We start from the raw sequence: 24,362 nt of genomic DNA, 5'->3' as shown, positions 1-24,362 counted from the left end.
TTTAAGGGGGTCTGAATACTTTCCGTACCCACTGTGTATAAATAAAGATATATATATATATATATATATATATCTTACTGACTCCAAACAGTGGTGTGGGCATCTGTATAATGATTATTATAAATGTTATTTTATTTAAAACAAAATGGCTTAAATGAACAAAAACAGACTTAACAATATTCACAGTATCTGTGTTTTGTTAGTGTGTGCTTACGTCTTACCCAAACAGAGATAAGAAGTACTTGTGTTATGATAAAGCGTTTTTTAGTTAAGATGTCATATTTGAGTAATAACATTCCATTTTAATATACTATTCGGAACATTCAGGCTTACTGTAGCTCTACATCATCACGCTGACACGCATAAAGGGTTGGGTTTACCTGCTCCCTTCTCCTTCATATCGATTAATTTCTCCTGAGTTGCTCGGCCAGCTGTGGACTATTAGTCTTTCATTAGAGTTACATATCTCCTCTCCAACACCACCAGTGGCCTTTGCCACCGTGGACCCCTCAGGCTTGACAAACTTCGGGAGGAAGTTAGTTAGACAACTTTGTGATGGATTGCACCAGTTGCCTTTGTTTTTGATTATTTAACGATCAGTTTTGGCATATCACTGTGGGGTTGTGGAAAGAGGGAAAATGGAACTGGAATTGGGAAACTGTCGGAATCACCAGATAGACCAAGTTCCCTTATCAGCCCCATTACTCATGTGAAAAGGGTTGATATTTAGCTATTGCTCCCCAGAACCCGTTTCTTCATCACTTGCTCCTTTTCACCACTAATGTAGAGAATGATTATTTGTCTTGTTTCATTGATTTAACACTCTAAATGCCAGGCCATTATTCAAAACCGGTCCATTTTAATTGCATGCTCCAGGAAAATCTGAATCATAAGAATAATTAGTAATGGTGCCACAGAAAAAGCACTCATAAATCATTGTCGCTAAATAAATAAATACAAGCATTAAAAGTCCAATAATAATAATGTGTCCTTGAGGTTTTCTCTCTCTATGTGTAGAAATGTTGTTTCCGTGATTTGCAGGATTGTAAAGGATCTAGGACTTGCACAAGAAATCTATAAATACATTTGTGTCTTTTTATTGGCTATTTAGAAATCAAATCAAGCTTCAAACCTTAATAGAACCTGAAATACACAATATATCATGAGCAGTGAGTTTTGTTTGTAGAAAATTGAAGTCTTAACGGCCATTTAATGCTGATTGTTGGTCCAGTGGTTTAAAGTAACTCTTTGGAATGAATCCCTGTCTTTTTTTTTTCTTTTTTCTTTTTTTAAGTAAACTTCTCAGTATTTCATTAACTCTACCATAGATTTTGCATCTGAAACCTGAAATGTGCATTGAGAAATCCAGGGTCTTTGAACTGTTAGCCTGAATCTAATTTGATAAAAATTCAGCCTGAATAAGGTGAACTTTAAATGAGTATCTTATTGCAGCTCTGCCCTTACAACTTAAATAAACTTGGACTGTTTCACAGCTGAGCCCCTGCTAACAGATACCTTCTTCTAATAGCATGATTATTATGTTGGAGAGTATGTTGGTTAATTTTAGAGTTTGAGTTATAGTCCCTGCAGTGCCTTCAACATTCTCCTAACATCCTTGAGACCAAGTTCCTTCCGACCAATCTCAGAATATTCGTTGTAGGTTTTATAACCATAAACAAAAATTTCTAGAACATTGCAGGGAGCTTATTTTACATGACAGCCTAAGAACTTATACAGAATGTTAACTAATGTTTTTTAAAAAAAAAAATTTTATAACCATTAAAGGGGTGGTTGACTGTTTTTTTTCTAGGCTTGGTTGTGTTTATGGGGTGCAGTCTAACATGTGTTTATGCTTCGTTTTTAAAAAAACGCATTATTTTTCACATAATTTACCTTTATTCCACACCGATCTGTCCCTTCTCTAACAAACGCCTCGATTATTTCCTGTTTTTATGAAGCCCCTCCCTCAGAAATACGCCATTGGCTGAGATTGTTCAGCTGGCTCAGCTGGTGTGTTGTGATTCGCTAAACCACCTCTAGAGCGCGTCTGAACATCCCGCTATCGCGATTCATATATGAACAGATTTTTACGTGCACCCCTAGTTTTCACTTCCTCTTCTCTAAAGCAGTGCAGCATGGCCTCGCCCCCTGTGTTGTGTGTTCCCGGGGGCGGGGTTTATCTGGGTTCGTGACGTAACAGACCTGGGAAGAAGCTCGTTGTAGTCCCTTACCAGCCGTTTTTGTAGGGATTAAACTGCCAGAATTTTAAAAGACGATATCTCCGTTTGCATTGAACTTTCAGCTCTGCAACTTTGCAGATATTGTTTATGCTCAAACAGAAACATTACACACTAACGTTAAAAAAGTGAAATCGCAATCAACCACCCCTTTAACCCAACCGGCTGGGTTAAAATAACCCAACGCTGGGTTTGTCCATATTTGACCCAGCGTTGGTTTGCCAAAATAACCCAAATTGGGTTGTTTTAACCCAGCATTTTTTTAGAGTGTACAATCCTGCGTATTAAACATATTGGACATAACAGGAAACAATTGAACATAATATGAAAGCCCTAAGTAAGCAAAATGATATACAAGAATAAAACTTTTGGACATTGTTCTTTGGGGAGGAACTCCATCTTTTAGTTGATCTGAATCTCACAGTTGAATCTGCTGGTTTTGCAGATGAAAATGAACTTTATTTTGAACTTCACTGTGAAACTTTAGATAATGTTTCTTTGTCATGACTGCTTATGCTCAAACAGCAACATTACACACTAACTAACGTTAAAAAAGTGAAATTGCAATCAACCACCCCTTTAACTAACATTTCCAGAACTCCAGATTGTGTGTGTGTAAATCTAATAACGCCTTGAAATGTGATCTAATGGTTATTTTTGTTTTATTTTATAAGCAATAAACTTAAATTTCCAGAATGTTGCAGTTAAGTGTAGGTGACGACCACATAGAAACTTAATAGAAATGTACAGAAATGTACAGAATTTCATTCATTCATTCATTCATTCATTCATTGGCCATAAACTAACATTTCCATAACTTTGCAGGTAGGCTTCTGTGTGACAACTAAATATGAACTTTGACAGATTTTATTTTTTTTTATGACAATCTAATAACGTCTTAGAATGTGATTTAATGGTTTTGTTTTATTTTTAAATATTAAAATTTCCAGAACGTTGCAGTAAAGTATGTGTCACCACCAAATAAGAACTTCTACACAATGTTATCTAATGGTTATTTTTATTGATCACACTTTATTTTAAGGTCCAATTCTCACTATTAACTAACAATTAACTACGAGTTTTGCCTCAATCAACTCCTAATTACTGCATATTAATAGCTAGTAAGGTAGTTGGTAAGTTTAGGTATTGGGTAGGATTAACCCTTAATTGCATGAATGTTTCGCCAATCATTATTACATATTCGGGTCTTTAGCGACCCGGACCTATATATACAGCACAGATGGATCTCTAACTGTTGGCAATAGCAAAAAACTCTCAATCTCAAAAGCACAATTACAGAAGAATAAAATAAAGCATATTTCGTTACCTTTTGAAACTTAAAAGGGTTCAATTTGAGCAGATGATTTTACCATCGCTGTCATCGTCAGAGCGCACTTCCACAGTACATTCAGCATCTGCCTCATATTCACGATCTCAACCATATTGTCAAAACTATCGTTTTCAATTACTTCATATCCAATATTTTGATCACTGGCAGCTTATTCACCCACATCCAGCATCAAATGACAGTGACATTTATATTTCATTGCGTATAGTAATTGCTCTGCAGTAAAGCCATTCAAACCACTTAAATTTTTGCTGATGATATTCGTTTGTTTTATGCCTGCTGTAATTATGAGTGAAACGTCACGTCATCATTGTGTATCAAACAGTGCCACCTTGAGGAAAAAAGATGCATTGCACATATTGAGTCATCAGATATGTAAATATAGTTGCGCAGGAAAAAAATACTTTTTTTAATACACATTTACATACCTCGGGTCTCTAGTGACCCTATACACTTTTTACAAAAAAAAAAAAATCAGAAAACTGGCATTTTTTTTATATTTTACTATTTTTTTCTTGTTATATTGTTTATAATTAATAGATTGAGGAATACTAAGAAATTTGATGTCTAACTTAAAAAAATTAAGGAGAGAGAGGGTAGAGAATGATGTCCCGGGTCGCTAAAGACATAAAGGTATGCATTTAAGGGTTAAGGGATGTAGAATATGGTCATGCATGTAATGCTAATAAGCAATTAGTTAATAGTGAGTACTGGTCCCTAAACTTCTTTATTTACCTTTATATTACCTTTTAATTTTTTACAAGCATTTCAGAACAGTGCTAGGAGGTTTCTGTGTGATACTTAAATATGAATTTCTGCAGAATCGTATATAATGGTTAATTTTGTTGTATTTCTTTTTTATGTATTTTATAACCATAAATATTCGTTTTCTTTCTTTCTTTCTTTCTTTCTTTCTTTCGTCATATTATAATCATACATGCCCAGAATGTTAGTTAGGATGAGAATTTTTTATACCCCAATAAGTATTATGATTGACAAAAATGCTACGGTATCAATGAATGTGTGTTATTAGCAAACCCCAAACCTTTAAAGCAGAAAGCTGCAGACAACACACACTATGTCGTGAAGGTGAAAATTGGGGTCAGCCAGCCCTGATGTTAATTAACTTTCCAAAGACATTTGTTCTTTAATGTCAGCCCACCTTAAAGTGTTTGAGGAAACTTTGCGAGTGTGTGTATGTGGCAGGGGAGGCCCTGAGGAGCTCACCTCAGACATTAGCTCATTAAAAGCTCCAGCTGGTCCCAGACCTGCAGAAACATTCATTTAGTGCGAACACGCTGGCTGTGCCCTCCCTTCTCATTAGACATCAAGTGCTTTCATTCAAGGAAGTATTTAAAGTCCTCCTGGAGGCTGTGAGAGTGTCGATTTAAAAAGTCACAGAAAAGTCAAGCACCCAACAAGTCATTGGTAAGGTCATTGAACATTCAGGTCACACGCCGGTCCAATCAAAACCAACAACCCGTGATAGGTAACAATAATCAAGTGCGAAATATTGACTGCAGCCGAAGGCTAAGGCTTTTTTTTTTATTATTATTATTTAAGATTTTGTTATATTTCGTCTGCAGGCCCACAAGCCAATCTCAACCTTTGAAAGTGGTATGGATAGGGTATAGTATGAGTGATATCTAGAAAAACAGTTCTTGTGAGTCTGTCTGTTGGACTTAAGTGTTTGCAGTCCTCTTGCTTTTCTTTTTAGGTTTACTCTTCAGACTGATGTTGTGGTATTGAAATGCACTTCACTGTTTCTTGAGATATTTGATAAGGCATTTCAGATATTTTATTAAATAAATAAATTCCTTTGATGTAAGTTAGTGGTGTTATTTACACAAAAACCTACAAAACCATTCTTTATGATTAGAGCCCGACCGATATGGGTTTTTTGGGGCCGATACCGATATTAGGGAGTAAAAAAAGGCAGATATCGATATATCGGCCGATATTTTTTGTCTATATTATAGTACAATACCAGTCAAAAGTTTGGACACTTTCCCATCCGTGTGTCCAAACATTTGAATGACGTGACAGAGATATGTAATGGGGGCAGGGCATTTAACAATTTAACAATAAACTTTATTATCCAAAATGAGTCTGACATCAGTGCATTGAACAGTAAAGTTGAAGTTTATTCAACATTAATTCAATTCAATTCCATTCAACTTTATTCCGTTGACGTTTTTCACTTCGGAACATTCATTCACGGATTTGCGCTACTGTCTTCACACACAGACGAAACTTACTAGAGAAGTGTGACATAATATACCTCTGTAAATAAATACAATATAAATAAGGATGCACCAAAATGAAAATTCTTGGCCGAAGCCGAAGCCGAACAAAATTAAACACTGGGCCGAATACCGAATACCGAACACGGTTTTTCGAGTTTCTTTCCCCATGTATTTTGCCAATTTATTTTTTTCACCATTGCATAAATTAAAAAGCCAAAATGTGATTTTTACTGTTTTGTCTTGCTAAAAAAAAATCAATTACAAAACAACAATTTAAAAATATTTTCACTTCCTTACTGAAGTGAAAGTGTTGGCTGGTGTCACTATCTAGATCGGTCGGCGCCGGACCGCGAATTTAACCGCCCGTAACTCCCGAACCCTATCACTATCGACACGGGGGTGGTCTCATTCGAAAGAGGGCCTCGAGACGTACACTCGATTTGCGTTCTATTATAAGTATTTGTCATGTTACATATATATATATATATATATATATATATATATATGTATTTTATTTATTTTTTTTTGTACCTGGCAGCAAGAGAACACAAATGAACACATTTAGCAAAAAAATAAAAAATAAACTCTATTGATAAATTATTTATATGTGATAACATTTCTATTCCACCCCCCCAATACCTCAAATCTTTCATAGATGAGATGTTGTTTCACTCTCTGAAGAGTCAAACTGCATGATTTGCTCTTTAACATACTGTCTCTCTCTTCTTTCAGCTCCTATGTGTGGTGGTCAGCTCCGTGGCCCTAGTGGCATCATCACCTCCCCAAACTTTCCAGTACAATATGACAACAATGCTAACTGCACCTGGATCATCACAGCTTCGGACCCTTCCAAGGTAAATGCTTCTCTGCACGCTGCTGAAACATAGCTTCACACTTGAGTATCAGAACATGTCATTTGAAGTGAAATAATAATTAGGCCGAGGCAAAACCCATAGACGACTTTTGCCTTTTGTGTTCTGATTTAATGGGAAAATCAGATTTAAATATGGTAAAATGCACATTACCATTCAAAAGATTGGGGTCAGTACATTTTTTGAAAGAAGACTCTTAAGCTTCCCAAGCCTGCATTTATTTGATCAAGTAATTCAGTAAAAACAGCACAATGGAGCGTGCTCTGCTGGACAAACTAAGTAATTACACCATTTCAAGCATTTTATCTGCGTTTATGTTCTGTAAAAAAAAAATGTTCATATCAGCGGCATATCGGCGGCATATCGGCCGATACCGATATATCGGCGCCAGGCTCATATCGGCCGATAATATCGGCAAAACGATATATCGGTCGGGTTCTATTTATGATGTGTCGGCTTTGTCACAGAAAATATTAAATAAATTGTTTGCGATTTATAGATAGTTTCCCTTGTTTTAAGTTTGTTCTATTCTGCTACTGCAGACAATGGATGTGTGATTAAATAGAAAATAATTATTTAATATTTTGTCGACATGTTGTATCTGACAATAAAGACAATATTTTTGATATTTAATAGATTTCAATAGATGGAGCTGAAAATCAGTGTGAAACAGCCTTGTAGTCTTGTTGTTAATTCTTAATTCATTCAGTTGAATTATAGATTTGAATGAACACATTTAGCAAAAAAATAAAAAATAAACTCTATTGATAAATTATTTATATGTGATAACATTTCTATTCCACCCCCCCCAATACCTCAAATCTTTCATAGATGAGATGTTGTTTCACTCTCTGAAGAGTCAAACTGCATGATTTGCTCTTTAACATACTGTCTCTCTCTTCTTTCAGCTCCTATGTGTGGTGGTCAGCTCCGTGGCCCTAGTGGCATCATCACCTCCCCAAACTTTCCAGTACAATATGACAACAATGCTAACTGCACCTGGATCATCACAGCTTCGGACCCTTCCAAGGTAAATGCTTCTCTGCACGCTGCTGAAACATAGCTTCACACTTGAGTATCAGAACATGTCATTTGAAGTGAAATAATAATTAGGCCGAGGCAAAACCCATAGACGACTTTTGCCTTTTGTGTTCTGATTTAATGGGAAAATCAGATTTAAATATGGTAAAATGCACATTACCATTCAAAAGATTGGGGTCAGTACATTTTTTGAAAGAAGACTCTTAAGCTTCCCAAGCCTGCATTTATTTGATCAAGTAATTCAGTAAAAACAGCGATGTTGTGAAATATTATTATAATACTTTAACTCTTTTCTATTTGAATATTTTTAAAATGTAATTTACTTCTGTGATGGCAAAGCTGAATTTCATTGTCACATGATCCTTCAGAAATCATTCTAATATGATGATTTAATGCTCAGTAATTGCTTATTATTAACAGTTAAATTCAGTTGTGCTGCTCTCTCTCTCTCTCTCTCTCTCTCTCTCTCTCTATATATATATATATATATATATTTGTGTGCAAACCCTGATGCATGTTTTTCAGGATTCTTTGATTAATTTATTTGCAATGTTTTTTTTTTTTAAAATATTATAAGCATTTTTACTGTCAATTTTGAACATTTTAATGTGTGCTTTCTGAATAAAAGTATTAATTTTAAAGTGTTAAAAAAAAAAAATCTTACTGACCCCGAATAGTAGTGAATAATAGTACACATAGAGCTAATCTTATTGGAAACTGAAGGCATTTTCAAATTAGCCGGAATATTTAATAAACAAACACACAGGGAAAACTTTGTAAACTCTGTTAAGGAAATTTAAGGAGTCTTCTGTGGGCACAGTTTCCATGTGGGCCTGCTAATAACTGCAGGTTGCAGGGAAAAGGATACACAGATATCGAGAGATGATGTGCAATATCCAGTTATCTACACACTCATAAAAAAATGAAGCATTGATGGTTATATTAAAGGAGAATGGAAGATAAAGAAAACTACATTTGAGCAGCCACCACGGTTGAGACAAAAACTGTGGCGCTCTGTGTCATGACTTTGGCGTCGAGTTCAAGGTCATTTTCTTACTCGCTTGCCAGATTTTCTTTATCTAGGTTCAAATAAATGGCTTTACAAATCTCTCCCCTCATCACCATGACTCAGTTGGGAGAGAAGGGGAACGAGAGATGGAGGGCAAATGGAACGGGGTGAAGCGGCTCTATCAGTGCCCCCTGCTTTTTTTTTCTGCCACCCAGTGCGCTATTTCATTCTGTGAGTAAATGACAGCTCTGCTTCACACTGTCACGGCTGGAGAGCAGGGCACAGATGAAGATTGTGTGTGAACATTGCTGTTTTTGCTCTTTACAACCGTAATGACATTCTATTTTTGTTCTGACACAATAGTACCAGGAAAAGACGTGATGTTAGCTGTGAGACTGAGCCAGAACTGGGGCCGTATGAAATGTACCTGACAATGAGCTTTTGATTTCGCCACAGCTGGTTTGCTGCCTGAGCCAAAGACTCTCCCAGCGTGGAGAGACCCCAGCAGCTGTTAAAGCCTTTAGCATCACAGTTAGCTAGAATTTGACATAATTTAGCGTTTGTTGATGCATAATGCATATTTAAAGGTGAAGTATTTATTTTTTGCTTTAAATTGTGGTGGAAGCAACTACTGTATATATCTAAGCGCTGGTTTGTTTGATGGAGTTGTCTGACATATCAGCTTCTGTGTCATTCAGTGAAGTTGGGTTGAGATGTGACCACATGCACTTAGCTGTTTAACAGAGGATTTAGCAGTTTGTCTGAACAATGTTAAATGCTATAAGAATACTATGTTGCTATAAATAAGGTGACTGTAGGAAAACTGTTGTGATTCTTTACAGACACCAAACCTTCTTACCAAAACCTTTACTCATGTTTAGTTTTTTGGGTATTAGATGAATACATATTGACCAAGGGGATGTAGGAATGGTTTCACTTGGTGCTGAAATGATGTACTTATGTACATATTCTATTGTTCAAAAGTTTGGGGCTGGTAAGATTTTGTTTTTGAAAGAAGTATCTTATGTGCACCAAAACGGCATTTATTTGATCAAAAATAGTTAAAACGGTAATATTGTGAAATATTATTACAATTCAAAATAACTGTTTTCAATTTTCAATATATTACAAAAAAAACTCTGATTTTTTTAGTCTTCTGTTTCACATGATCCTTGACAAATCATTCTAATATGCTGATTTGCTGCTCAAGAAACATGTCTTATTATTATAAATGCTAAAAAGTTGTGCTGCTTATTTTTTTGTGAAAACTGTGATGCATTTTTGTAGGATTCTTTGATGATAGGAGGTCAAAAGAAAAGCATTTATTTAAAACTGAATTATTTTTTTAACATTATAAATGTATTTACTGTCACTTTAAAAAAAAAAAAAAACATCTTGCTCACTAGGGGTGCTCCGATCAGGATTTTTGAGGCCGAACACCGATCATCTTTCACAGACATGTCTAAACACAATAAATATAAGCAACACATTATTCAAAACTTTTTACTTTTGCATTTAGCCTACTTCTAGATTTATATGTTAAGTTGCTTCAGCAAGTGGCAAAACATTTAAACTACTTTTCTTACGTTATCACAAACTTACCATTGACAGAAATAGTCAGCTCTACTGCCTTTTCTTTTGCATTGATATCTTTATTACAAGCAATTCTGCCGTTCACAAAGAACTTTGTTTTCCTACCTCCACGAGTGCTGCTACATTTTCGTGTCAATCCATGTTCATATTTACTGCAAACAATGCGATGTTACTTTAATTCTTTGCTTGCAGCGCAGCAATAGACTCGGTGCGGAAACGATCGCTGCACTGCTGCAGACGCACCGCTCCTGGAATGCACTGACGGACCGCAACTGTGTGCAGTGTGAATGCTCTGATCCGTTAACAAGAGCGCAGAAAAAATACGCACCGCATACGCACTGCAAACGGAGTAATGTGACCCTGCCGTTATGTGTGTGCGCTGCGAGTGTGCATGAGCGTAGGGTCTCCAGGAAAGCGCGAGAGCGCTGAATGGTTAAACACTGGCAAGAATTAAAAAGAAATGCAATTTATAAACTTTAATGACAACACTGCCTCAATTGTGCAAGTGATAATTCCTGTGTCAACTGTGCAGCGTGCAACTCGCTTATAGACAGATGCGATGTGTGGTGATTTGAAGCCATTTGCGTATTTTGAGAGAGAAATAGAGCACGCGCGCGGTGATTCACTCACGCTGTTTGTGAAATTACGTCTCACACAAGGTTTTCAAATTACTTTATAAGTTATTTAATGAAGAAATATGAAGGTGAGTACCTTACCTTCAGCATTATAATTATTTCACCCGCTCCGGACAGAGACTGAGACGGTGCCGCTGCATGTCGTGCCAAACCTCTCACGTCAGCGTCATCAGCTTGAGATTGTTTTTTTTTAGATCGGCCTTTTTAGAGAACGCCGATCAATCATCCCAACAGGATTATCGGCCGATAGTGATCGGTAGCCGATCAATCGGAGCACCCCTATTGCTCACACCAGACTTTTGATGGTAGTGACCGAGATATTCTTGTGTAGATATAAAATTATGTACAATTATGCACATACTGTTGCATAATTTGTATGGGCCTTTAAAACGTACATGTGGTTTAAACCACAGGCCCTGTCATTTTATTCCAAACATGTTAAAAATCTTATTTCTATCCCAAAATGTCGTTAAACACAATAAATAAGTTGACATATGGTGGACAAATTTAATAAACGACTGAAGTGCTTATATGAAGTGCAAGGGAAATGTAATGACATTTGGTTAACAGTGTGATATGTTTAATCAACTAAAACAAGTAACATACTGAAGTTCAGAAGGAGCAGAGTCTGTAATGCCTCAGTAAAAGATTCCCCGGAGCTACAGTTAAAGATGAACTTGCTACTCATAGATGTCCATTCTATTTACGTCAACCGTGGTGCCTAATGACGGGTGCTGGAAAATGGCTGAAATTGAAGCTAATGAATGAGAGAAAGAGATAGAACTCTGCAGGGAAGGCAGCATGTGGAACTGCACCGGGCTGAATCCCCCGCTCACAGACAAACATTAGCTCAGAGTCTAGACACTGCGTTTCTGCCTTAGATGGAGGATCCCCAGAAGGCATAATAATAGAGAATGAGTTGCTCATGAGAAGACATGGCTGATTGCTTTTGTTGTTCTCTTCTATTTTAATTATCAGCCCTTCTTTTGTTCTGTGCGCTATCATCGTTCAGCGGACTGGTATTATCTGCTACTTCACTTCTGCAGGGACTTCTATTTTGACAAAAAGCCTCGTTCCTCTAGCACGTCCCGCTCCCTGCTATGTAGTCTATGAGCATTATCGCTCTCAGCTGCGAAACCGCATTCACAATGGCTTTTGTCTGAGAGCATTGGGAGTGATTTATTACTATTTATTAATTAATTTATATATTCTGTGCTGTTATTTGGTTTGTCAATGTTAATTTCGTTAACGAAAACTATGACGAAAATTTTTTTTCCCATGACTGAAACAAGACGATGATGAGATGACAAGGTTAATAAATGATAACTGTGAATTATTGTGAACTGCTGTACACGCCTCTATGTGTGCTTTCATGTGTGCGGTTGCCAGATATCAAGAATTTAAATCCCCAAATCAGAGCTTGTCTGTTAAAAGGCTACATTTTCTGCTCGGTGTGTTGCTTATTTTTTGCAATCTAGTAACCATGCGCACACGCTCGCTCTTCATTGTGGAAGCGCTGATGATGATCTGAAAACGCCGACAAACAAGTAAGCTGGAGTTTAGCGATCTCCGTGTGAGGTGTTCAGCTTAAATGAAAGTGTCATTCATATTGTTTGCAATTGTGGTTGCTGAATTGAACACATTTACTCAACCGCCGTTGATTTAATAGAGAAACATTAATGTCATTTGGAATTATTGAAATTATTAGGAATTTCACTGTATTCAAATTCAAATAATATTTTTTTGTTTGTTTTACCAGTTTTCATTATATAGGCAGAGAGAGTGCATAAGTTTTGATATTTATTTATATAATAAATAGACTATAATAAATTAGTACTATAGATGAGGTAAAATAAACCATGCGTGTGTGTCCACATTCTATTGATTTGTGCTTATTGGTGAAAGTGCAATACCTGAAATGCAAAAATAAATTTATCAAATGACAACAATCATTACGGTTATAATTTTGAGCAAAAATATTTTTTATCAATTTAACCATTATACAGCATGATGAAATATGACTAAAATTTAATTGACTAAAATGCCCAGACATTTAGTCGACTAAAACGTGACTAAAACAAAAACAGGACGAGGTTGACTAAATATGTAATAACTAAAATGTACATTTGGCACATGACCAAGACTAAGAATAATTTAAAATACTAAGAATAAATTAAAAATGTCTGACAAAATGAACACTTGTGCCAATATTTCCCTCCTTCTAACAGTCATAGTGGTTATTTTATTTTATTTTATATTTTTTATTTTATTTTCAGGCTCTCTCATATGTTCTGTGAATGAATTTCCGGTCACTGGGATATTGAAACTCTTTTTACTTAGCTATAGGGGAGAAACAAATCTACATTTTAATAGTAATAATATTTACAAATGTAATATATTATTTGCAATACTTTTTCCTTCCACATTTAAAAACAAAAATGCTGCTTTTAATAATTAATGTGTAATTTTTTAACCAAATAATTAATCTGCTTTTATATACTGTCAAATGATCAACATGTATGACAAATATTTGTATAAATACTTAAGTTTGCTCTTGCATTAATTAAATTTTACTTATCATGTAGAATATTTGCTTTTGTTTTGGGACAAAAAAAAAAAATCCTCAATCACAGGCAGCTGTATGCATGTAATATAATCACATTATGATAATTATGCAAAGTTTGCTAGATTAAGAGACAGATCTTGATCCTCTATGCAATCATTTGATGACTAAACATTATCAAATCACTTTCTGTAATGCCTTATTTGTTCTCTGAGTTCTGTTGTGTGACTTTATATAAAGAAGGTCTTAGTGTGGCGTGATGCAGGGCCGTTTCTAGCCAATTTGACGCCCTAGGCGAAATCCCTATTGCCCCTATAATATATATTATATATATATAGCAGCAATTGACAGCACTCTGATCTAGTGGCATACAGGCATCGTCAGATTGACAGTACTCTAGCCCAATAATGTTGGGCGATCCAGTGGGGGCGGCAGTCATATTTCAGGGTGACCGTGCCACTCTTTATCACAACCCTGCTAAAAGTGCCAGTACGTGCGCTCATTGGCGCCCCTTCAGCTGGCGGCGCCCTAGGCGACTGCCTAGCTCGCCTATGCCTAGAAACGGCCCTGGCGTGATGGTCACGTTTCATGCTCTGCCTCAGAGTATTGACTTGCTGGGATCAGCCTTTGCATCATAATCACTCAGTGAGTCAACTGAGTGTCGCCCCGCCCAAAGTGCTGTCGCTCATCGTCATACACACCGCACAGGACACAGTGGGATTCACTCGAGGTGAGCGGGTGGATTGAGAAAAGAAAGGTTCAGAGGAGGTAAATGAGGATGAAATCTTGTTCACTGCCGGTGTGACCTAGAATGTGGCCAGTCCACCCCTGGCACTCTTTGTTGCAGAGTGTGTTTACCATAGGACAAATGCAATTTGCATTTATATAAGCTTTTTCATTAGGAGTTGGTCTCTGAGCACTCCAAAAACATTAAGAATTTGTTGGAAATGTGGCAGCCAATTTGAAAAGGGAGAATAGACAGCACTTTTTTGTTAATTTGTATTCATACTTTTTTCACAGTATTTCTTTTTAGTGTTTATCAGCAATAAACCTTTATATTTAATTGTTCATCTTTCCATAACTCTTACTTTTCTCCTTTTGTATAAAACATTCTGCAGACTTGTTTTCATCTTGGAGAAGAATGAGTAACATGCACCTTTGACTCAAATGCATAAATTATTTATTTGCTTTCATCTACAGGAGTTTTTCTCCTCTTTTAGTATGTGCAATCTGAAAAGTACTGATATCAAAATATCATGAAATGTCTGGTGTTATAATTAGGTTACTTGTCCACAATAATTTATTTATTTATTCAAACGAAGGGGGAATATGATGAACCAAATGATTTTAAGAAGAAAAAAAAAGTACTGCTTCGCTGTTTTTCTAACCAAGTTCAGAAAGCTGACTCTGATTCTTCTCTGTGTGTAGGTGATCAAGCTGACTTTTGAGGAGTTTGACTTAGAGCGGGGCTACGATACTCTAACTGTGGGAGATGGAGCTGTAATCGGCGATCAGCGGACAGTCTTTCATGTGTGAGTACTTTTGTTCCTCTTTTGTTTTCTTCTCTGTCCTCTCTCAAACTCCTCCCAGGCTGTGTCTCCCACTCTTAAAATCTCCGCTCTGTGTGCATAAACCTCCTCCCTATCTTCTTTCATCTCTCAGCGTCCTCTCTTTCTTCAGCCCCCTACGTTCTCTCCTCCTCTGCCGTTTCTTCCTTTAACCCCCCTCTATTTCATCTCATTTCATCAGCCCTCTGAGCAGAAGTGTACTGCAGAAATACCCCAAGCTTTATTGTCAATCACTATGAGTCTCAATGTTAGAACAAGAACACTCCTGCTCCAAAACCACGTCACACGTTGATGCCGCACAATGCAGATTTGCGCACCAGATGCTCCGGAAACGTTGCTGAGTGTGTTGTTATTAATTGTGCTGAAATTTATGGTCTTCATAAAGTTTTATCGATGCCGTTTTATGTGCGCTATCTGGCAGAGGTGTACAAGTGCTTGTGTTCCTTTTGAATGGCTGGTGTCCCTGGGCACATTCTCTCTGGTTACTCAGAGTCCCCTGATGGTCTAATGTGCTTAATTAGCAGGTCTCATAAGCCCTTATGGACCAATTCCGCAGGTCCCTGAAGGCTAGTGCCGGGGGAATGAAGGAACTCCCTATGTTCCCTGAGAGGTGCCAAATGATAGAGCGCATATTGAAAGTGAAGAATGACTGTTTTATTGTCATGTTTTATAGTGTTTGTCTGTCTTATTTTGATTTAAGGTTGTCTGGGACTACAACTCCAGATCTGGTGGTCAGTACCAGCCATCAGATGTGGCTCAATTTTAAAACGGATGACACAAGTGGCTCCCTGGGCTTTAAGGTTTCTTACGAAGGTAAATAAAGGAAATTCTTTGCATTTGGGTTCAGAGTGATCTTAAGGGATTGTTCACCCAAACATGAAAATTGTCATCCTACTTACCCTCAAGTTGTTCCAAACCTCTATGAGTTTCTTTCTTCTGTTGAACACAGAAGAAGATATTTTGACATTTAGTATAGAGAGAAAATAAATAATAATAAAAAAGATTGCTAATTACAATAAATAAATAAATAATAATAAAAAAGATGGTTAATAATGATATTTGTTTATATTTAACAACAACAACAAAACCACTACTACTACTACTACTAATAATAATAATAAATGTTTTTTTTATTTATTTTTTTATTTTTATGTATTTGTGTCATACAACGTTTCCTATGTAAAAGAAAAAAATCTTAATTTAATAAAAGTATTGATAAATGTGATAAAGAATGATTTAATGTGATATAGTATATCACATTTAATATAATGCAAAAAAAAAGATTAACATTCCTACATTTGGTAATTATCATGTCATAGACTATTCTCAGTTGAAGACTCTTACCGTAGTTGTCATTGCATTGATGATCTATCACTGAAATCAACAAATGCATTGTTCTTTGTCCCTCCTCTATTTCTGTATCACCATAACCACTTATGTCTCAGATGAATCAGATGGCTGGCCATGAAAAGCCTTTGAATGCTTATTTATTCTTTGCTTAAATTATTCTTGATTGCATGTAATTTTTAGAGTGAAGCAGACATTTTATAATAAGGTCATTGGCAGACGTTCACATTGATGTTATACACATAGCTAGTCAAATCTCGCACCTTATGATTTCCTCTGAGCAAATTTCTGAATTTTCTTGTAGCTTCCTGCTATTTGCCTGCTATCTACCGAGTGTACAGGAACAGCCTCATTTTCTATTTCTCGCTTCACCATTATAAGTTTTGCACATGTGGTGAGGGTCATCAAAGCAGCCTGTGATCGTTTAACCTTGCTGGAATGAGGGCCATGGGGCAGGGAGGATATCATGCAAGAGTGGCTACTAATTTTCAGTTTTCAGAGTCTATGTCTGATTTGAAATGAAAACACCAGAGCTTTCATCCTGGCCCTTTTTCAGAATTGCACCGCACATGGGGGACTTTGGCACATTTCATAAATTACAAACCAATATTTGCTGTCAGATACACAATAAGCCTCTAGGCCCTGAGTTTTTATGCATTTTATCCACTGCAAAAACATAAGAAGAAAGTGGAGCAGTGTACATACCCCCCAACATAATTAAAACAATGAGAGACACTTAATTAAGTTGAGGATTCTCTTTGAACTTCTGCCTCCCTGTCTGCGGGACAAGATGCACTCCTAAATTATTGCATCTCAGATTTTTCAGATTTTCAGATTTTATTGATCAGAAAGTCACTGCAGACAATGTTGGTTTTAAGCTAGATCAATACATAAGTACATGATATAGCGATAAATTCATTTAATAAATCAAAACTAATCACTTATATCAATATTTGCTGAGAAAATCCACCAAATAGAAAAGATCACTGTTGTATGTCCATTGTCTTTATATTGCCTATATGTACATTCCAATCCAAAATTGCTTACGATAGCAGGGAGTTTTAGAGCCCCGCATTTCAGCCCGAGCACGACGGGGGCCGACTTATTTACACCCCTAGGGCCGGGCTTCGGGCCAATTTTCATGTCATAGCTCACACGCAAGCTAACTAAACTAAAATAAATATAACTACTTTGCCATTAAAAACATGAACTATTTTAATGGCTGCAACAGTAGGCTGTGTAATGGGGAGGAGAAAAAAAAAAAAACAGTCACAGGCTCCAGTCGGACTCAGGACGAGAATTAAGCGGGGGCTTAAGCGTCCCGGGCGGGCTAGGGCCTAGATTTGAGGCCTGTGCAGGGCTTTAGGGAGTTTTCCTCATCTTCAATGCAACAGTCTGCGAAGAAGTTAGATGATGTCAAGATTTGCTGGTTAATCATACCACATGTCAGCATGTTGCATTGCTCTGAGGCTAATGGACGTCCGAGCATATTTGACACTCCATTAAGAACAGGGCATCATAACTGATGACAAACACGTTATTATGATTTTTTTATTTACGATCTGATCTCAGCCATAAAAGAAAAAGAAAAACGAGACACAGAAAGCGGGCTTGCCAGGGGCTCTTCACTAGAGGATTCACATTTAAAATGTCGCTTTAAAATTATTATTTTCTCACTCATTTTTTGTTTTCCTACGCATCTTCTGCATTTATATAACTCATAACTGGAGCTCCAAAGAGAAGTCGAATGGTAGTGCGCTGAGGGAACTGTTCATGTCAATGTTTTCATAATATTTACTGTTGTCTTCCTGACGTCAGTTAACCCTCTTTAATGTTGTGCTTAATATACAGTAAAAAACAGCAATATTGTTAAATATTTTTACAATTTGTAAGAACCGATTTCTATTTGAATGCTTTTGAAAACTGTAATGTATTCCTGTGATGGCAAACCTAATTTCAGCAGCCTTAAGTGTCAGATGGTCCTGCAGAAATCATTCTAATATGCTGATTTGGTGCTCAAGAAACATTATTATCAATGTTGAAAACAGATAGGCTGCTTAATATTTTATATGTGCACATGCAGATCTGTATTACTGCTGCTTCTGCTTGTAGAGCGCATTTTGAGGATTTGAATTGTTATACATACTGCAATAGGGCTGAATACAGAAGAAGTGTAGCCTATTGCCGACCCCAGGTGCATGCTGGGGGGAAAAAAAGAATTCTTAACTCGTACGATGGGTAAAGATGAATGGATTTATTAGTACTTGTGCCTTCCTGTATTATTAGCAATCCTTCATTAGAAAATCAATGACTTCCATCTGTGTTCTCAGAGTAAAAAAAAAAAAATCAAAGTGACATGAATAAATCATAGGAAATTTGAAATGGGTAAATAACAAATGTCGCCCCTTATGAAAGTGCACATGTCGGCTCTCAGAGACAGTTTGTTTGTCACCAAGCCGAAGACAGCTGTAACAAAGTATTAGCTGGGGCACTTAAGGAATCACGCATACATACACTCCCACAGGGATGACTTGCTGCGTAATATTTGTCAGCTCAGGAGACATTTTCTCTCACAATCCTCTTGCCTTAACTGATTGATATGGTCAGAAGTAAACTCAAGATGTAAATCCCAAGATAAAGGATAGAGATTCAGTCCAGGTAGAGGCCTGTCACCTGTCCAGAACTGGAAAAATGTTGCCTTCTCTGGCAGTATGTGGAGGTTGGCATCAAGGCACATCTAAATGTTTATACATCATCTGATGTGTTTAAGTGACCTAGGCATTAGAGAAACACCTTTTTAAATCAAATATGTGTGTGAACACTATGCATTTTTGTTCATGTTAGAGCATTATAACTTAGTAACATGCTAAGTCCAAACTCTATCAAGAGGTCAGTACAATTAGTGAGATGTTTGGGCTAGCAAAATAAATAATTAAATGTTGCCATAGAAGAATATATGTATGTATCTATGTATATATGTATGTTTGTAAGTTCCACAAATACCAAAGTTTCTTCATGGAACCATAGATGCTAATAAATAAGTTTTATTTTTAATAGTGTACCAATAAAAGTATAGTACTGTTAGCTCCATTTAACTTATTGTACAATGTCTACATTACATCTGAAGAATTCCATAGTTCTCTCATGACAACTCTCAGAGAGTTTAGCATGGCAATATACATGGCTATATTAATGTGTTTGGTCTTGACGGAGTAGATCTGCTATGCTGCTGCTGCTGCAGCAGAGCAAGTACAGACTTGCTACTGCCAATACATCCACAGACATGCTGCTGTGAGCATTTAAGAAATACTGCTGCTGCACATATAACATGTACAATAACCCCACATATAAAGCATACATGAAAATATGCAGTAGCAGATCTATACAGGTGGAGCTGGGGAAGGTGGAGGGTTTCTGAAGTGCGCTGCAACTGCTACAGCAAGCACTAGCCAAGTATTTGAATGTTGAGCAGCAGGTTCATTGGCTGCTGATGCAACTAGAACCACTCGCCATGTGAATAATGGTGTGATTATATCAGACTGAGTTAGAACCTATCAGTCTGCACCATCTAGAGTTTCATGACAAAACTATGTATATAATCAGAACAGAAAATGTGAAAAAAGTTCTGTCTAGGTATCTCACTTTCTTCTTCCCTGTAGCGCGCTCTCTCTCTATCTCTCTCTCAGTAGTGGCCTCTTTCTTTAGCTTTGGCCTTGTGATTCTAAATGAGCCCTGACATATTGAGACAGGTGAGGGTATAAGGGAACAGAGTGAAAAAAGACAATTCATTAGGAGAGCAAGCCATTCACAGATGCCATTGGGGCAGCAATGGAGGTAGTTTGCATGAATATGCTTTGCTGTCAGATGGAGTGAGTTGGAAAGACGCAAAAGAGTATAAGGCTTATATACTATGTGTAGGTGTGTGTTATTATGGAAAACTCTTTTGATTCCAGCAGATGTGATATAGAAATGGTGACACACAGATGATTCACTTAATATTTTTTGGAAACAGTGATATATATATATATATATATATATATATATATATATATATATCACTGTTTCCAAAAAATATTATTAATATTTTTTGTAAACAGAGATATATATATATATATATATATATATATATATATATATATATATATCACTGTTTCCAAAAAATATTAAGCAGCATAACTGTTTTTAACATTGATAATAAGAAATGTTTCTTGAGCTGCAAATCAGCATAGAATAATTTCTAAAGGATGTTACACTGATGACTGGAGTAATGGCTACTGAAAATTCAGCTTTGCCATCAAATTAATGTATTATTTTAAAATATATTTGACCCTTCTTTCCCATTAAAACCCTGATGGAAACAATTTTTTGCAAAAATGTCTCATGCTTATTTTTATTTTTCAGAAATTAACCAGGGTGGATGCGGAGACCCTGGAATCCCAGCCTATGGCAAGAGGGAAGGCACAGGCTTCCGACATGGAGACAAGCTATATTTTGAGTGCCTTCCAGCCTTTGAGCTGGTAGGAAAAAAGAACATCACCTGCCAGAAAAATAATCAGTGGTCAGCCAAGAAGCCAAGCTGTGTGTGTAAGTGACAGATCTTACCCAAAATGCATTACTTTCCACACCCACATGATCACACCTGGGAGGATATAGTGCACCATTATTATTGTCTTTAGCACAGTATGGCCCCACCGATACTTCCTCTCATCAGCTGAGCCATTAAATCATTAACTATAACTCAAGTTAAAGCCACAGCGACAGTTCATTTAATGTTAATGTTCATATTTAGTTGCTTTATTTACTTTATCAGGGTCTTATAATGAAGTTGACAAATTTTAACTGAATTGAAAAACTGCGTATTTGAGAAGCAGGAAAATATAAAGAGACATATTTGTAAAAATGCAGTCAGTTGATTTTCTTGTTTGCTACCGCTAAGTAGAGAAAGGTTTTTGTGGCATTTAAATGTTTGAATTGAGTGTCATAACATACAATGTTTTTTGGCAGTTAATGCTTGTCCAACTTGTTTTGATATTATTGCTCTTTCTCTATCATTTGGATTCATGTATACCGTCAATTTGCCCCAGACTATGGTCATTTTTCACTATAATGGCTACCATCCTATTACATCAGTGGAATTGCAGTTGACTCACAACTTTGTTTTCTGCTATTTTATGACATTATTATTAGCTCAGACAGCAAAGTCATTCATATGAGGTGGAATCATAACGATTCGTCTTCAGTCCACCACTGAGCTCATTTTCATTCTCCCCATGACTATTTAGTGATGCTTATTGCCCTCTCAGCTTTGTCCCAAATCCTGAAAATGAGTTAATGCCTGAGGATATTCCCCGCAGATAAACATTCTCTTTCTCTGCAGCATCTTCAGTCTGATTATGTTCTACAATAGGCGAGATCATAGCGTACTTGTACACAGGGGCGTCATACACCTAATATTTTTATTCACTATTATTTTAGCCACCCACTTGATGCGCTTTGAGGGATACACGAGTAAGAAAAAAAGTATAAAAGGAGGGGATTCAAGTTCAGTCTTCAATTAGTCCTGCCCCAAAGTCACACCATTTGTTGAGCCAGTGTTGCTGTGTCTGGTTCAACAAATTAATAAATGTTTTGATAGATAAATGTTTCTATAAAGCCACAGTGTTTACACTTCTCAGGGAATCAGCTCACAAATTGCTTCTGGTTGTCCTGGCACATAATTCTGGGAGTATGTTATCGTCAAATTTCACAAATCATCCTTAGGAGAAACTAGTAACAAAAAAACGAGACGTACACTCTTAAAAATAGAGGTTCTTTAATGGCATCCATGGTTCCATGAAGAATCATTAACATCCATAGAACATTCTGTTGCACAAAATGTTCTTTATAGTGGAAAAATTGTATTTAGATCATTAATATGTCCTTCTTTTAAGAACTATTGACTGAAAGGCTCTTTGAAGAACCAAAAATGGTTCTTCTATGGCATCACTGTGAAAACCCCCTTTTGTAACCTTTATTTTTAAGAGTGTATATGAGCAAGAAAGTGACCATTTCATAAAATGTCTGTTGTCAAGGTCTGAGAGGTCTTACAAGTTGTAGTTACAGATGCTGCTATCACACTGTGCACATCCTCCAAGCTGTAATTTTTCCTCTCCTGTCTTGCTGTATTGTTTAAGCAACAACAAATGACCTCCCTATGCATTGTGAATTGATTTTAGCTTCAGTGGCAGTTTTAATCTCAAGTTCGCCTCACAGTTTGACGCACAACGCCTCCTGTGTTTAACTGTTGCTTGTTTTATCTCTTTGTCCTTTTCTCAGTTTCGTGTTTCTTCAACTTCACAACTCCATCTGGAGTCCTGCTATCACCAAACTACCCTCAGGAGTACGGAAACAATATGCACTGTGTGTGGCTGATTATCGCCAAACCCGAGAGCCGCATCAACATGGCCTTTAACGACCTGAGCATGGAGAAACAGTTTGATTTCCTATCCATTAAAGATGGCGGCAAGGCAGAGTCACCAATTCTGGGCACCTTTTCTGGAGATGTGCTGCCATCACCCATCACTACCAGCGGCCACGTGGCCAGGCTGGAGTTTCTGACTGATCATACGTACACAGAACGCGGCTTCAACATCACTTTCACCAGTACGTTTTAAAGACAGCTCTAGATTCATGACTTTTTATTTTCTGTGGTAAAAATGAATAATTAATTCAAGTTATTTTGGGCAGACCTGTTCATACTTTTAAGTCTAACGTCACATTGAAGTTAGAGACCAAAAAGTCAATGTATAATAGATAACAATAGCGTTCAGATGTTTTGTCAGTGGTAGCATGCACCAAATTTGAAAAGTTTCTGGGAGTTAAAAGAGCTCAGAAGTTTTCTTGTTATACGAGACAGATTAAGAAAGTTTTTATTTCCCCTTTGGAGAGAATTGTCTGTACAATTCACGACTGAATATCTGTCGTCCTTCAGTAATCACTATTTATGGGGCATAGCGTATGTCAGCAGAGTTGATAGATGCTTGAGTATCCATGTGAGGAAGAATAACAAGAGCCACAGATTTAATTAGAATTTATTACCAAATACATATGTAATTAAATAAAGCCAGTTAATTGAAGCTGTCTGGAGGTGATCCCATGTGGTTTGACTCCCCATGCGGTATGTTTTTGGGGGAGTGCGAGGGATGCTCCAATCATTCATGTTAATTAAAGAGATGACAAACTCAATAGAAGGGCTTGTTGGCATATGATGGTGATGGATTACATGCAAAATCGTTGGGTCTGAGACCCATTTTGAGTCGTCAAGTTTATTATGAGGAGTTTATTTATTATTACATTATTATGTCCAGTGCGTGAGGGGAAACACAATAAGAGCTTTTAAAAAGGTTAGCTTTACATTGAAAGTGACTTACCACATATGTATTTGGAATAATCTTTTATCCAAAATTATACATTTTGATGTTTTTTTTTTTTTTGCGTTCCTTGACCTTGGCACATTTCCTGTTGTACCAGGAATGAACAGATTTTCTGGAGAGATTTTGTCTGCTGGTAATACATCTTCTCTGAAGTCCTGTCGATGGGTACTGAGTAGCTCCAAGCTTTCCACTGAAGCAAGAAACTTAGGGAGGCACATAAATCAATATTTTGTTCTAACTAAAATGAATTAGTGTAGTTATACAGCCGAAATGATGAGCCGAAAAGGCTACAGTTCAGTGGCCATATTGAAAACTCCCTCTTTAATTTATATGGGGCCTTGTAGAAGTTGTCCATTCATGAAAACAAACTATTTTCTTTCTTTTTTTCTTAGCAAAATGTAATAAATTTTTTTAGCAAAATTAAGTATATACTATATATATATATATATATATATATATATATATATATATATATATATAATATATATATA

The 24,362-nt window shown here is 36.6% G+C and overlaps 1 protein-coding gene across 1 annotated transcript in view; it reads left to right on the top strand.

Annotated features, from left to right (window-relative positions):
* The window catches only part of LOC107698986 (CUB and sushi domain-containing protein 1-like), a 320,519-nt gene that overhangs the window by 169,495 nt on the left and 126,662 nt on the right, over positions 1-24,362 (top strand). Inside the window, exons 10-14 of the mRNA XM_016500120.1 lie at positions 6,564-6,685; positions 14,973-15,076; positions 15,813-15,925; positions 20,861-21,043; positions 22,775-23,101. Of these exons, the coding sequence (XP_016355606.1) occupies positions 6,564-6,685; positions 14,973-15,076; positions 15,813-15,925; positions 20,861-21,043; positions 22,775-23,101 (849 nt within the window). The remainder of the gene's footprint in view (positions 1-6,563; positions 6,686-14,972; positions 15,077-15,812; positions 15,926-20,860; positions 21,044-22,774; positions 23,102-24,362) is intronic.

This window comes from Sinocyclocheilus anshuiensis, unplaced genomic scaffold (assembly GCF_001515605.1).
Source record: "Sinocyclocheilus anshuiensis isolate Anshui unplaced genomic scaffold, SAMN03320099.WGS_v1.1 scaffold74, whole genome shotgun sequence".
Taxonomy (NCBI): Eukaryota; Metazoa; Chordata; class Actinopteri; order Cypriniformes; family Cyprinidae; genus Sinocyclocheilus; species Sinocyclocheilus anshuiensis.
Note: the sequence above shows the minus strand (reverse complement) of the source record. Positions and strands in the feature narration are given on the sequence as shown.